This window comes from Oncorhynchus keta, unplaced genomic scaffold (genome assembly GCF_023373465.1).
Source record: "Oncorhynchus keta strain PuntledgeMale-10-30-2019 unplaced genomic scaffold, Oket_V2 Un_contig_5987_pilon_pilon, whole genome shotgun sequence".
NCBI classification, from domain to species: Eukaryota; Metazoa; Chordata; class Actinopteri; order Salmoniformes; family Salmonidae; genus Oncorhynchus; species Oncorhynchus keta.
The window spans coordinates 47,261-61,978 of record NW_026288618.1 but is presented as its reverse complement, the minus strand read 5'-3'; the positions used below and the strand labels follow the sequence as shown (position 1 = coordinate 61,978).

The 14,718-nt window shown below is 47.9% G+C and overlaps 1 protein-coding gene across 1 annotated transcript in view; it reads right to left on the bottom strand.

The window, feature by feature from the left end:
* The window catches only part of LOC118369383 (tyrosine-protein phosphatase non-receptor type 13-like), a gene marked incomplete at its 3' end in the record, with an annotated part of 43,575 nt that overhangs the window by 15,614 nt on the left and 13,243 nt on the right, over positions 1–14,718 (bottom strand). Inside the window, exon 5 of the mRNA XM_052510651.1 lies at positions 14,271–14,357. Within this exon, the coding sequence (XP_052366611.1) occupies positions 14,271–14,357 (87 nt within the window). The remainder of the gene's footprint in view (positions 1–14,270; positions 14,358–14,718) is intronic.

Below are 14,718 nucleotides of genomic sequence, written 5' to 3'. Positions count from 1 at the left end.
CAGGACCTCAGACTGGGGCGAAGGTTCACCTTCCAACAGGACAATGACCCTGAGCACACCAGCCAGAGCATGGAATTGAACCCGATCAAACATCTCTGGAGACCTCGAAATATCTGTGCAGCAACGCTCCCCATCCAACCTGACAAAGCTTGAGAGGATCTGCAGAGAAGAATGGGAGAAACTCCCCAAATACAGGTGTGCCAAGCTTGTAGCGTCATACCAAAGAAGACTCGAGGCTGTAATCGCTTCCAAAAGGTGCTTCCGCAAAGTACTGAGTAAAGGGTCTAAATACTAATGTCAATAATGGTCATATTTTCTTTTTGTGCAAACATTTCTACAAACCTGTTTTCACTTTGTCATTATGGGGTATGTTGATGAGGATAAAAAAAATGTAAATCCATTTTAGAAATAAGGTTGTAAAGTAACAAAACGTGGAACAAGTCAGGAGGTGTGAATACTTTCCGAATGCACTTTGTGTGTGAAATTGGTTTTGATTTAGAATGGACCACTATCATGCACCAGTCTCAAAACAGGGGCAGGGGAAAAAATATACATGTCATCTATGCACTTAAGTAGCGAATGAATCACGCCTTTCCCATGGTTCATTTTCCTACCAGCCAGGTAGGCTTTACTCCTGTTGTAAAGGGAAGCAATGTGCTTAATATTAGGAAGGTTGAGAAATAAATACATTAGGCCTAGCTTATAGAGAGCTGAGGGATCCTTCCCTTTTTTTAATACAGGCCATCAAAACGATGTTGTTTTCTCACGCAATTGTATAGCCAATAGAAATGTTGTGCAGCATGAGTTCTGGGGTTCTGGGGCTTCTACAAAAGTTCCAAGTACATTCTTGCATTTTTTAAAAATAAAAATAAAATCTAACAATACAAACCATGCATAGAAAAAATATTTTTTGCTGTTGGCGTTTGATTCAGAAGCCCTAGCGCCGGGAAGGCAAAGTGTTCCCATTTGAACCAGTTCATGCTCCGCCTACTCGGCAGGCCCAAAGAGCAAATCGAGTGCACTTATAGGCCTACTGTTGGCCAATCAGAATGCTCAGATCACCGTGTCTGCACAGTTTCCTCGCACCAATAGACTAAAAGTAAGCCTTGAACGCACAGCAAAGTTCTTAATGTGAGATGATTTAAAACCATGACTAAACAGATTCAGCGAATACAGGAAAGAGCTGCTGTTTTTACGAGTGAGTTCATGTTTAAGTTGTTATTCAGCACTGTTGTCACGTTCTGACCTTTATTTTCTGTGTTTTGTGTTTAGTTAGTATGGTCAGGGCGTGAGTTGGGTGGGTAGTCTATGTTTGTTTTTCTATGTTTTGGTTATTTCGATGTTTCGGCCTAGTATGGTTCTCAATCAGAGGCAGGTGTCATTAGTTGTCTCTGATTGAGAATCATACTTAGGTGGCCTGGGTTTCACTGTGTGTTTGTGGGTGATTGTTTCCTGTCTCTGTGTGTGCACCAGATAGGACTGTAATTTGAGTTTTCACATTTTTTGTTTTGTTAGTTTGTTCATGTGTACCTGATAGCATTAAAAAGTACCATGGAAAATTACCACGCCGCGTATTGGTCCTCTGATCCGTTTCGCCTCTCCTCTTCGGAAGAAGAGGAGGAAACTCGTTACAGAATCACCCACCACAATCGGACCAAGCGGCGTGGTAAAGGACAGCGACGACAGCAGCAGCAGCAACAACAACAGCGGCCAGCATCAGAGCTGAATCTGGACTACACAACTTGGGAGGAGATAGATAGGTGGGCGGTCGACCCAGGGAGAGTGCCGGAGCCCGCCTGGGATTCGATGGAGCAATGCAAGGAAGGTTACAGGAGAATGAGGTTGGCTGGGGAAAATCGCAGCCCCAAAGCAGAGCTGGAGGCAGCGAAAGCTGATCGGCGGCAATATGAGGAGCCAGCACGGCAGTGCGACAGGTACGAGAGGCAGCCCCAAATTTTTTTGGGGGGCACACGAGGTGTGGTACTAAGCCAGGTAGCAGACCTGAGCTCACTCCTCGTGCTTATTATGAGCAGCGCATTACTGGTCAGGCACCGTGTTATGCGGTTGAGCGCACGGTGTCGCCAGTGCGTGTCCATAGCCCGGTGCGCTATAGGGCAGCCCCCGAGAGTGCCATGCGAGTGTGGGCATTGAGCCAGGGCGTATGGTGCCTGCTCAGCGGGTCTGGTCGCCGGTACGCAGTCTTGGTCCAGGTTATCCTGCGCCGGCTCTGCGTGCTGTGTCTCCGGGGCGCTGGGAGGGTGCAGTGCGTCCTCTGCCTGCGCTCCGCTCGTACCGGGCAACTGTGGGAGTGGAGCCTAGGGGAGAGGTGCGTGTAGTAAGCACTAGATCTCCCGTGCTTACCCACAGCCCGGTTCAACCTGTGCCTGCACTCTTGAGGGTCCGGGCTCGAGTAGTTGTCCAGCCTGGGGAAGTGGTGCCAAGGTTGCGCACCAGAGCTCCAGTGCTCCCCCACAGCCCGGTCTTTCAGGCTCCTCCTAACACCAAGCCTCCTGAAAGTCTCCCCAGCCTGGTAGTTCCTGTGGCAGCCCCACGCACCAGGCTGTCTCTCAGTCTCCTCCCTGCAGGTGCTCCCGCCTGTCCGGCGCCGCTGCCGGAGCGTTCCGCCTGTCCGGCGCCGCTGCCGGAGCCTCCCGCCTGTCCGGCGCCGCTGCCGGAGCCTCCCGCCTGTCCGGCGCCGCTGCCGGAGCCTCCCGCCTGTCCGGAGCCTCCCGCCTGTCCGGCGCCGCTGCCGGAGCCTCCCGCCTGTCCGGCGCCACTGCCGGAGCCTCCCGCCTGTCCGGCGCCGCTGCCGGAGCCTCCCGCCTGTCCGGCGCCGCTGCTGGAGCGTCCCGCCTGTCCGGCGCCGCTGCCTCCTGTAGCAGCTCCACGCACCAGGCTGTCTCTCTGTCTCCTCTCTGCAGGTGCTCCCGCCTGTCCGGCGCCGCTGCCGGAGCCTCCCGCCTGTCCGGCGCCGCTGCCGGAGCCTCCCGCCTGTCCGGCGCCGCTGCCGGAGCCTCCCGCCTGTCCGGGCGCCGCTGCCGGAGCCTCCCGCCTGTCCGGAGCCTCCCGCCTGTCCGGCGCCGCTGCCGGAGCCTCGCCTGTCCGGCGCCGCTGCCGGAGCCTCCCGCCTGTCCGGCGCTGCTGCCGGAGCCTCCCGCCTGTCCGGCGCTGCTGCCGGAGCGTCCCGCCTGTCCGGCGCCGCTGCTGGAGCGTCCCGCCTGTCTGGCGCCGCTGCCGGAGCGTCCCGCCTGTCTGGCGCCGCTGCCGGAGCCTCCCGCCTGTCCGGCGCCGCTGCCGGAGCGTCCCGCCTGTCCGGCGCCGCTGCCGGAGCCCCTCAGCCCAGAGGCGCCAGAGCCCCTCAGCCCAGAGGCGCCAGAGCCCCTCAGCCCAGAGGCGCCAGAGCCCCTCAGCCCAGAGGCGCCAGAGCCCCTCAGCCCAGAGGCGCCAGAGCCCCTGTCCCTCTGTCCAGAGCCCCTGTCCCTCTGTCCAGAGCCCCTGTCCCTCTGTCCAGAGCCCCTGCCCCTCTGTCCCGAGCTGCCCCTCTGTCCAGTGGGGTCATTGAGAGGGGTTGCCATGGTGAGAAAGCCACGGAGGCGGAAAATAAGGCGGACAAAGACAAGGGTGAAGTGGGGTCCGCGTCCCGCGCCAGAACCGCCACCGCGGACAGACGCCCACCCAGACCCTCCCCTATAGGTCAAGGTTTTGCGGCCGGAGTCCGCACCTTTGGGGGTACTGTCACGTTCTGACCTTTATTTTCTGTGTTTTGTGTTTAGTTAGTATGGTCAGGGCGTGAGTTGGGTGGGTAGTCTATGTTTGTTTTTCTATGTTTTGGTTATTTCGATGTTTTCGGCCTAGTATGGTTCTCAATCAGAGGCAGGTGTCATTAGTTGTCTCTGATTGAGAATCATACTTAGGTGGCCTGGGTTTCACTGTGTGTTTGTGGGTGATTGTTTCCTGTCTCTGTGTGTGCACCAGATAGGACTGTAATTTGAGTTTTCACATTTTTTGTTTTGTTAGTTTGTTCATGTGTACCTGATAGCATTAAAAAGTACCATGGAAAATTACCACGCCGCGTATTGGTCCTCTGATCCGTTTCGCCTCTCCTCTTCGGAAGAAGAGGAGGAAACTCGTTACAACTGTCAACACTTTTGTAATGCATAAAATGTGCGTTCTCCCTACTTCCACTCACACTACAACCAGAACTGCAGCTGCTACAAATGAGTATAGTAAAATGTTTCACAAACTTTCGGTATTATTAGCGGCTTGTGCCTTTTTTAATATCAAGGAATATTTCACTTTCTCTGGTCATAGGGGTAACATGAATTGGTGCATGAGGTAGAAATAGTGCAGCTTAAGTTTTGCCATCAGCTGGAAGACTGTGTCCCTTTTTCTCAGAGGAGGGAGAGAGAGAGGAGGGTCTGTGAGTTGCATGAGAGGCAATCTCACCGCTGCTACCTCCCTCCCCTTAGACTGACCATCAGTTGAAGGCAATCAGTCCAGTAAAGGTGCCTCACGAGGAATACTACAAACTATATATAACCAGTGTGATCATATATCTAAAATGTTGAAATATACTTTCAGAATGTTCTGGGAAGAACAACATTGGCAGGGTAATTTAAGCACAGCCATTATGAAGTGATCATTTATTGTGCCTATAGCCTACTGCACAAACCTCATTGCTACAGAACTGGATTTAATTGGTTAATGTTGCAAACAACTTGTCTTTTTTAAGTCATGTATAAAAATAATCGGAGCATTTTGACTCAGAAAGTGATCTTGACTCAGGAACGGTTGGTGACCACTTCTCTATGCCAAATGACATCCAGTTGCACTATTCTTTTTCTCTCTGTAGCCCATTTTTAAAAAAATATTTAAATAATAATGCATTTGATTCATCCACAGTCTTAACGATGGAGTGTCAATCGATTTCTAGTTTTTAATAAGCAAATGTTTTTTCAAAATGATTGACGAGAAAAAGTACAGACCAACCCATTGGGTATCTCATCGCACCCTCATTTGACAAGTCTTGAAAGATGCAAGTACAGATTAAACGTACATTTATACAGTAAAACTTCTGACAGCAAACTTTCTAATTCCGCCCATAACTTTTGAACTTAATATCAATCACAGAAAGCATGAATCATTGAGTCCTGTTAGCTTGACACTTAAGACATTACTCTGCCTTGCGCTATAGAATTTGTGCATTTTGACTCCTGTATAATATTCATTACCTATGTTCCAATAATCCCTCCATTTTGTGCCAATGTCAGTCCTTTTGAGGTCTTGGCAGTTGGATAGGCTTTCTGCAAGGTTTTGTATATCTTAAATTCATACTGGGTATCCTTTTCGGACACAAAATTCCCTCAACATTGCTCTGATGTCCAAATGATATGATATATTTTTTAACAAAAAAGGATCAGTATTTTGTAGTTCAATCTCTAAGTGTCCTGTAAAATATTTGTAGAGATGACATTTTTCAGCCTCTTTGGAGGCTCCTTGAATTAGCCTTTTTTTATTGCTATGTCTGTCTAACTTGCTGAATGTGTGATTTAGGTCACCTGCTAAAATATTAGTTCCAGTCTGTGTTTGATCTTATATAGCTTGAATTATATCTAAAAACACTAGAGGATGGGGGGATATACAATGAAATCAATGTGTATTTTTCACCATGTTAAGGTACAATAAAAATGTAGAAAACGTCCTTCTTGGTCCGTGTGCTAGGACATAAGGGAAAGGGGTGTATTGTTTATCAGACTGCCTACACCTCTACAGTTACTACAGTAGGTGGCAGCATAGGCCTCTCCAACCGAGCTCCTCCTTAAATATTACATTTCTGCTTTTCTGAAGTAACTCTTGCAGAAAAACCACATCTGCTGACAATCTCTTTAAATGTTCAATAACCTTCATCTATGTAATGAACTGGATTTTGTTGGCCTTTGTTGTATAGCATCAAAGATCAAAGAATCAAAGTTCCGTCTGTCATTGAAAAACCAGATAAAACAGTTTAGCAGATGTCATATGAGGGCGGTGGACATCCGATGTATATGGAAGAGTCAAAGTATGAATACATAGTTATTGTACACATTACATACAATTGAAGTCGGAGGTTTACATACACCTCAGCCAAATACATTTAAACTCAGTTTTTCACAATTCCTGAAATTTAAAAAAAAATCCCTGTCTTAGGTCAGTTAGGATCACTACTTAATTTTAAGAATGTGAAATGTCAGAATAATAGTAGAGAGAATTATTTATTTCAGCTTTTATTCCTTTCATCACATTTGCAATAGGTCAGAAGTTTACATACACTTAATTAGTATTTGGTAGCATTGCCTTTAAATTGCTTAACTTGGGTCAAACGTTCCGGGTAGCCTTCCACAAGCTTCCCACAATAAGTTGGGTGAATATTGGCCCATTCCTCCTGACATAGCTGGTGTAACTGAGTCAGGTTTGTAAGGCCTCCTTGCTCGCACAAGATTTTTCAATTCTGCCCACAAATGTTCTATAGGATTGAGGTCAGAGCTTTGTCAAGGCCACTCCAATACCTTTACTTTTTTTGCCACAACTTTGGAAGTATGCTTGGGGTCATTGTCCATTTGGAAGACCCATTTGCGACCAAGCTTTAACTTCCTGACTGATGTCTTGAGATGTTGCTTCAATATATCCACGTAATTTTCCTTCTCATGATGCCGTCCCTCTGGCAGTAAAGCACCCCACGAACATGATGCTGCCACCCCATGCTTCACGGTTGGGATGGTGTTCTTCGGCTTGTAAGCCTCCCCTTTTCCCTCCAAACATAACAATGGTCATTAAGGCTAAACAGTTCTATTTTTGTTTCATCAGACCAGAGGACATTTCTCCAAAAGTACGATCTTTGTCCCCATGTGCAGTTGCAAACCGTAGTCTGGCTTTTTATGGCGGTTTTGAAGCAGTGTCTTCTTCCTTGCTAAGTGGCCTTTCAGGTTATGTCAGTATAGGACTCGTTTTACTGTGGATATAGATACTTTTGTACCTGTTTCGTCCAGCATCTTCACAAGGTCCTTTGCTGTTGTTCTGAGATTGATCTGCACTTTTGCACCAAAGTACGTTCATCTCTAGGAGACAGAACGCGTCTCCTTCCTGAGCCGTATGACGGCTGTGTGGTCCCATGGTGTTTATACTTGCGTACTATTGTTTGCACAGGTACATGTGGTACCTTCAGGCATTTGGAAATTGCTCCCAAGGATGAACCAGACTTGTGGAGGTCTACAATTATCTTTCCAGGGTCTTGGCTGATTTTCTTTGATTTTCCCATGATGTCAAGCAAAGACGCTTTTAGTTTGAAGGTAGGCCTTGTAATACATCCACATGTACACCTCGAATTGATTCAAATGATGCCTATCAGCCTTCAGAAGCTTTTAAAGCCATGATATCATTTTCTGGAATTTTCCAAGTTGTTTAAAGGCACAGTCTACTTAGTGTATGTAAACTTCTGACAGTGAATTATAAGTGAAATAATCTGTCTGTAAACAATTGTTGGAAAAATAACAATTGTTGGAAAAAGTGTCATGCACAAAGTAGATGTCCTAAAACTATAGTTCGTTAACAATACATTTGTGGAGTGGTTGAAAAATGAGTTTTAATGACTCCAACCTAAGTGTATGTAAACCTCCGACTACAACTGTACAATCAAATATATCTTATTCCAAAACATTAACAGTAAACATTATGCATTAGAGCTATAATATAGCTAACGTTAGCTAGCTAATGAGTAGCTGATCTCTACTGGAAGTTTTCATTTAGCTCATCTGGGTTTGTTGCTGTTAGCTAGCACATGACAAGCCGTAGTCGGACCTGACATGAATTACCAACATACTTGTACCATTTATTTTATCACTACATAAATGTGACCCGATTCAGGAAACTAGGTGTATGTCGCAAGTTACGACTTCACAGGAGATTCATTTTGAAAGTAAAAATATATATATTTTTAATAAAAATGTGTTTTTTGGCAGAAATGCCTTCTCGAACATCTGAACTTTCATGTGCCTTAATATCAAACTTCTTTGTCATCTGTAAATACAAATAAAATGGTTAAATTACGAGCCTAGTTGGTTTAGCCACAGAAAAAATGTCAGCAACCTTCCCGCGAGCCATGATTGGCTGAGATAATGAGTGGGCTGGACATGCCGAGAGATGAGTTTGGATTGATCGGTGTTGCATCTTGTGTCTTTAAAATGAGCTGCTCCCGTACTGCAGTATTTTTGGTTTAATACAAATAATACCAGTCGAAAGTTTGGACACACCTACTCATTCAAGGTTTTTCTTTATTTTTACTATTTTCTACATTGTAGAATAATAGTGAAGACATTAAAACTATGAAATAACACATGGAATCATGTAGTAACCAACAAAGTGTTAAACAAATCAAAACATATTTTATATTTGAGATTCTTCAAAGTAGCCACCCTTTGCCTTGATGACAGATTTGCACAAATTGCTGCAAAAGAAACACTACTGCTGAGCAAACATTCAACAAAGAACACACAAAAAACATAAATCAAGTACTAGTTTGTACTTTGAGACACTTTTCCTTTTTAGGGCTTTTAAGCGCCAACTCCTCTCCTAATGTCCCAACATTTTGTGGATTATGTCATTGTAAATACATGAAAGACTGCCACTTAACTAGTGCGGTCAGTTTATAATACTTTGTGAATTAAATTAAAGTATAGTGGCTGGTGGGGCTCTACTTAGGGAGAGTGTGTCCACCGAAAAACAAAGTGAAATGAGTGGAGGCACCACACATACTTCACGGAAGTGTCTGATACCCAACCAGCTCCCTGCCCCACCGATCCCTGGCATAAAGCCCATCGCCACTCTCACCAATAACCACCATTGGATTTGAGCTATAACGACACACAAGGAATAATAATGGCTAGACAACCTGTCCTAATTTGGCCAGAACTTATTAATTTTACAGCAGGTTTGCAAAATAAATAAAACTACATTGTAGTATAGATAAATCCTTCCATCTTTCCCAAGCCAAGCTCGTCACCCCCCTTTACACACCCCCACCCAAGCCAAGCCTGTCCCAACCTCCCCTCTTTTTCCACCCTCCCCTCTTCTCAGAAACATTTACACGCATGCATACATCCACTTACCTGTCCATTCTCATTAATTCACATACAACATATATACCTTATGCATCCATACACCCATTCTCTCCTGCCTTCCTATACATATTCACACATCCATTCATATACACGAGCAGGCACGCACATGGGCGCACACACACACCCATCCATAGAACAGTTATTGCCATGCACTGAGCATACCAAACATTAGGAACACCTATTGACATGCCCTCAGAACAGCCAGACTCTACAAGGTGTCGAAAGCGTTCCACAGGGATGCTGGCCCATGTTGACTCCAACGCTTCCTACGGTTGTTTCAAGTTAGCTGGATGTCCTTTGGGTGGTGGACCATTCTTGATACACATGGGGAACTTTTGAGCGTGAGAATTCCAGCGGTGTTGCAGTCCTTCTTGACAAACCGGTGCGCCTGGCACCTACTACCATACCCTGTTTAAACCGGTGCGCCTGGCACCTACTACCATACCCTGTTTAAACCGGTGCACCTGGCACCTACTACCATACCCTGTTTAAACCGGTGCGCCTGGCACCCACTACCATACCCTGTTTAAACCGGTGCGCCTGGCACCTACTACCATACCCTGTTTAAACCGGTGCGCCTGGCACCCACTACCATACCCTGTTTAAACCAGTGCGCCTGGCACCTACTACCATACCCTGTTTAAACCGGTGCGCCTGGCACCCACTACCATACCCTGTTTAAACCGGTGCGCCTGGCACCTACTACCATACCCTGTTTAAACCGGTGCGCCTGGCACCTACTACCATACCCTGTTTAAACCGGTGCACCTGGCACCTACTACCATACCCTGTTTAAACCGGTGCGCCTGGCACCCACTACCATACCCTGTTTAAACCGGTGCGCCTGGCACCTACTACCATACCCTGTTTAAACCGGTGCGCCTGGCACCCACTACCATACCCTGTTTAAACCAGTGCGCCTGGCACCTACTACCATACCCTGTTTAAACCGGTGCGCCTGGCACCCACTACCATACCCTGTTTAAACCGGTGCGCCTGGCACCTACTACCATACCCTGTTTAAACCGGTGCGCCTGGCACCCACTACCATACCCTGTTTAAACCAGTGCGCCTGGCACCTACTACCATACCCTGTTTAAACCGGTGAGCCTGGCACCCACTACCATACCCTGTTTAAACCGGTGCACCTGGCACCTACTACCATACCCTGTTTAAACCGGTGCGCCTGGCACCTACTACCATACCCTGTTTAAACCGGTGCACCTGGCACCTACTACCATACCCTGTTTAAACCGGTGCGCCTGGCACCCACTACCATACCCTGTTTAAACCGGTGCGCCTGGCACCTACTACCATACCCTGTTTAAACCGGTGCGCCTGGCACCCACTACCATACCCTGTTTAAACCGGTGCGCCTGGCACCTACTACCATACCCTGTTTAAACCGGTGAGCCTGGCACCCACTACCATACCCTGTTTAAACCGGTGCGCCTGGCACCTACTACCATACCCTGTTTAAACCGGTGCGCCTGGCACCTACTACCATACCCTGTTTAAACCGGTGCACCTGGCACCTACTACCATACCCTGTTTAAACCGGTGCACCTGGCACCTACTACCATACCCTGTTTAAACCGGTGCGCCTGGCACCTACTACCATACCCTGTTTAAACCGGTGCACCTGGCACCTACTACCATACCCTGTTTAAACCGGTGCGCCTGGCACCCACTACCATACCCTGTTTAAACCGGTGCGCCTGGCACCTACTACCATACCCTGTTTAAACCGGTGCGCCTGGCACCTACTACCATACCCTGTTTAAACCGGTGCGCCTGGCACCCACTACCATACCCTGTTTAAACCGGTGCGCCTGGCACCCACTACCATACCCTGTTTAAACCGGTGCGCCTGGCACCCACTACCATACCCTGTTTAAACCGGTGCGCCTGGCACCTACTACCATACCCTGTTTAAACCGGTGCGCCTGGCACCCACTACCATACCCTGTTTAAACCAGTGCGCCTGGCACCTACTACCATACCCTGTTTAAACCGGTGAGCCTGGCACCCACTACCATACCCTGTTTAAACCGGTGCACCTGGCACCTACTACCATACCCTGTTTAAACCGGTGCGCCTGGCACCTACTACCATACCCTGTTTAAACCGGTGCACCTGGCACCTACTACCATACCCTGTTTAAACCGGTGCGCCTGGCACCCACTACCATACCCTGTTTAAACCGGTGCGCCTGGCACCTACTACCATACCCTGTTTAAACCGGTGCGCCTGGCACCTACTACCATACCCTGTTTAAACCGGTGCGCCTGGCACCTACTACCATACCCTGTTTAAACCGGTGCGCCTGGCACCCACTACCATACCCTGTTTAAACCGGTGCGCCTGGCACCCACTACCATACCCTGTTTAAACCGGTGCGCCTGGCACCTACTACCATACCCTGTTTAAACCGGTGCACCTGGCACCTACTACCATACCCTGTTTAAACCGGTGCGCCTGGCACCTACTACCATACCCTGTTTAAACCGGTGCACCTGGCACCTACTACCATACCCTGTTTAAACCGGTGCGCCTGGCACCTACTACCATACCCTGTTTAAACCGGTGCACCTGGCACCTACTACCATACCCTGTTTAAACCGGTGCACCTGGCACCTACTACCATACCCTGTTTAAACCGGTGCGCCTGGCACCCACTACCATACCCTGTTTAAACCGGTGCGCCTGGCACCTACTACCATACCCTGTTTAAACCGGTGCGCCTGGCACCTACTACCATACCCTGTTTAAACCGGTGCACCTGGCACCTACTACCATACCCTGTTTAAACCGTTGCGCCTGCCACCCACTACCATACCCTGTTTAAACCGTTGCGCCTGGCACCTACTACCATACCCTGTTTAAACCGGTGCGCCTGGCACCTACTACCATACCCTGTTTAAACCGGTGCGCCTGGCACCTACTACCATACCCTGTTTAAACCGGTGCACCTGGCACCTACTACCATACCCTGTTCAAACCGGTGAGCCTGGTACCTACTACCAAACCCTGTTCAAACCGGTGCGCCTGGTACCTACTACCATACCCTGTTCAAACCGGTGCACCTGGCACCTACTACCATACCCTGTTTAAACCGGTGCACCTGGCACCTACTACCATACCCTGTTTAAACCGGTGCACCTGGCACCTACTACCATACCCTGTTTAAACCGGTGCACCTGGCACCTACTACCATACCCTGTTTAAACCGGTGCACCTGGCACCTACTACCATACCCTGTTTAAACCGGTGCACCTGGCACCTACTACCATACCCTGTTTAAACCGGTGCACCTGGCACCTACTACCATACCCTGTTTAAACCGGTGCACCTGGCACCTACTACCATACCCTGTTTAAACCGGTGCACCTGGCACCTACTACCATACCCTGTTTAAACCGGTTCACCTGGCACCTACTACCATACCCTGTTTAAACCAGTGCACCTGGCACCTACTACCATACCCTCTTCAAACCGGTGCACCTGGCACCTACTACCATACCCTGTTTAAACCAGTGCACCTGGCACCTACTACCATACCCTCTTCAAACCGGTGCACCTGGCACCTACTACCATACCCTGTTTAAACCAGTGCACCTGGCACCTACTACCATACCCTCTTCAAACCAGTGCACCTGGCACCTACTACCATACCCCGCTCAAACCGGTGCGCCTGGCACCTACCACCATACCCTGTTTAAACCAGTGCACCTGGCACCTACTACCATACCCTGTTTAAACCGGTGCACCTGGCACCTACTACCATACCCTGTTTAAACCGGTGCACCTGGCACCTACTACCATACCCTGTTTAAACCGGTGCACCTGGCACCTACTACCATACCCTGTTTAAACCGGTTCACCTGGCACCTACTACCATACCCTGTTTAAACCGGTGCACCTGGCACCTACTACCATACCCTGTTTAAACCGGTGCACCTGGCACCTACTACCATACCCTGTTTAAACCAGTGCACCTGGCACCTACTACCATATCCCATTCAAAGGCACTTAAATATTTTATCTTGCCCATTCACCCTCTGAATGGCACACATACACAATCTATGTCTCAATTGCCTCAAGACTTATTTAACCTGTCTCCGCACCCTCATCTACACTGATTGAAGTGGATTTAACAGGTGAAATCAATAAGGGATCATAGCTTTCCCCTGATCAGTCTATGTCATGCTATATTTCCCCCTTTTAATTTTCTTATCAGTGTCCATGTAGCCTGTTGGCATCGGCTACTTCCATCATTACGTCACAGAGATGAACAGTTACTTGGGGAAAGTAGATTATAGATTGTGTTTGGGGAGGGGACAATAATACTGTCACAATGTACGATAAGCACGTCTTAAGTATCACTGTATGTAGCCTGCGTGGATCGCTTCTTCCCACTCCGTCTTCTCAGTTCAGGGGCTCCACTCTGTCCGTGGAGGTCTCCATTACGCTTAATGTTTGTAGGCCTTCGAGTGGAAAAGTTTCCACAAGGAAAAGGGCAAAGTTGCCCTTTGTCTTTTCCTTTTCTTTTGAAGGAGGCCATGTTCTGTTAGATTCGTGCGGCTGAGGTGTTTTACCAACTGTTTGCTTCACTGCTGTACAAAACTAATCGCACACACTCTCACAGTTGCTTCGGGATATATTGATTGGTCACGTTTAGAGGCTTGATTTTAAACTTTTGTCTAGTTTCTACATATAAACCACAGTTTTGTAGGTACAAAACGGAGCTACTCACACACCCTATGCATCCTATCGGTACACGAATGCGCCTCGTAATAGTACATTAATACGTTTCGACGGTGCTGGTAAGAAGAGGATAAATGGCCTCTACTTCTGCTTATTGGCCTCTTATTGATAGTTTTCAGTAACACATTTTCTGCATAAGGAAAATACATCACACTTTATTAGTATTTAGCAGCTACATACTAACTTTATGGGTTATTCCTGCATTCTTGCCTGGATGTTGCAAGCTTATTTCCCTGTTTACTGTTACTTTCCGGACCATATCCTGTTATTTCAACACTGTAAACTAAAGTGCTACCAAAAACTATTTTGTTCCAACCAAACATGATTCAACATTTAACACATGCATTTTACCTGACTTGGTGGAGTCGTTAGAGTACCGTCTGCTCTCCGCTCCAGCCGCGCTGCCCTCACTGTAGTCAGGATACCGATCACGCTTACCTGGTACAACACCGGGTGAAATACCAAGCAAAATACCAGGTGAAACCAGGTAGAACACCAGATGAAGACAGTTCATTAATACATAGCAAAAGGTTTTGCAACAGAAGACAAAAACAAGGGTTTCCGTTGGGGCCATGTGAATCAGATGATGTGAGTGGAGTAGTGGAGCTGGAGAGGAGCAGAATAAGGCTGGAGCGTGGAGCGGATTGAAAAAATATTGGCACGTCTGCTTTCTCTCTCGCTCCAGTCCCGCTCTGCCAAGTGCTCAGAGATCTGCCCAGGATTTTTTAGTTTCCTTCGTCACTGTTGTTTTAATTCGCCATACAAGTGCATTCGGGAAAGCGTTCAGGCCCCTAGACTT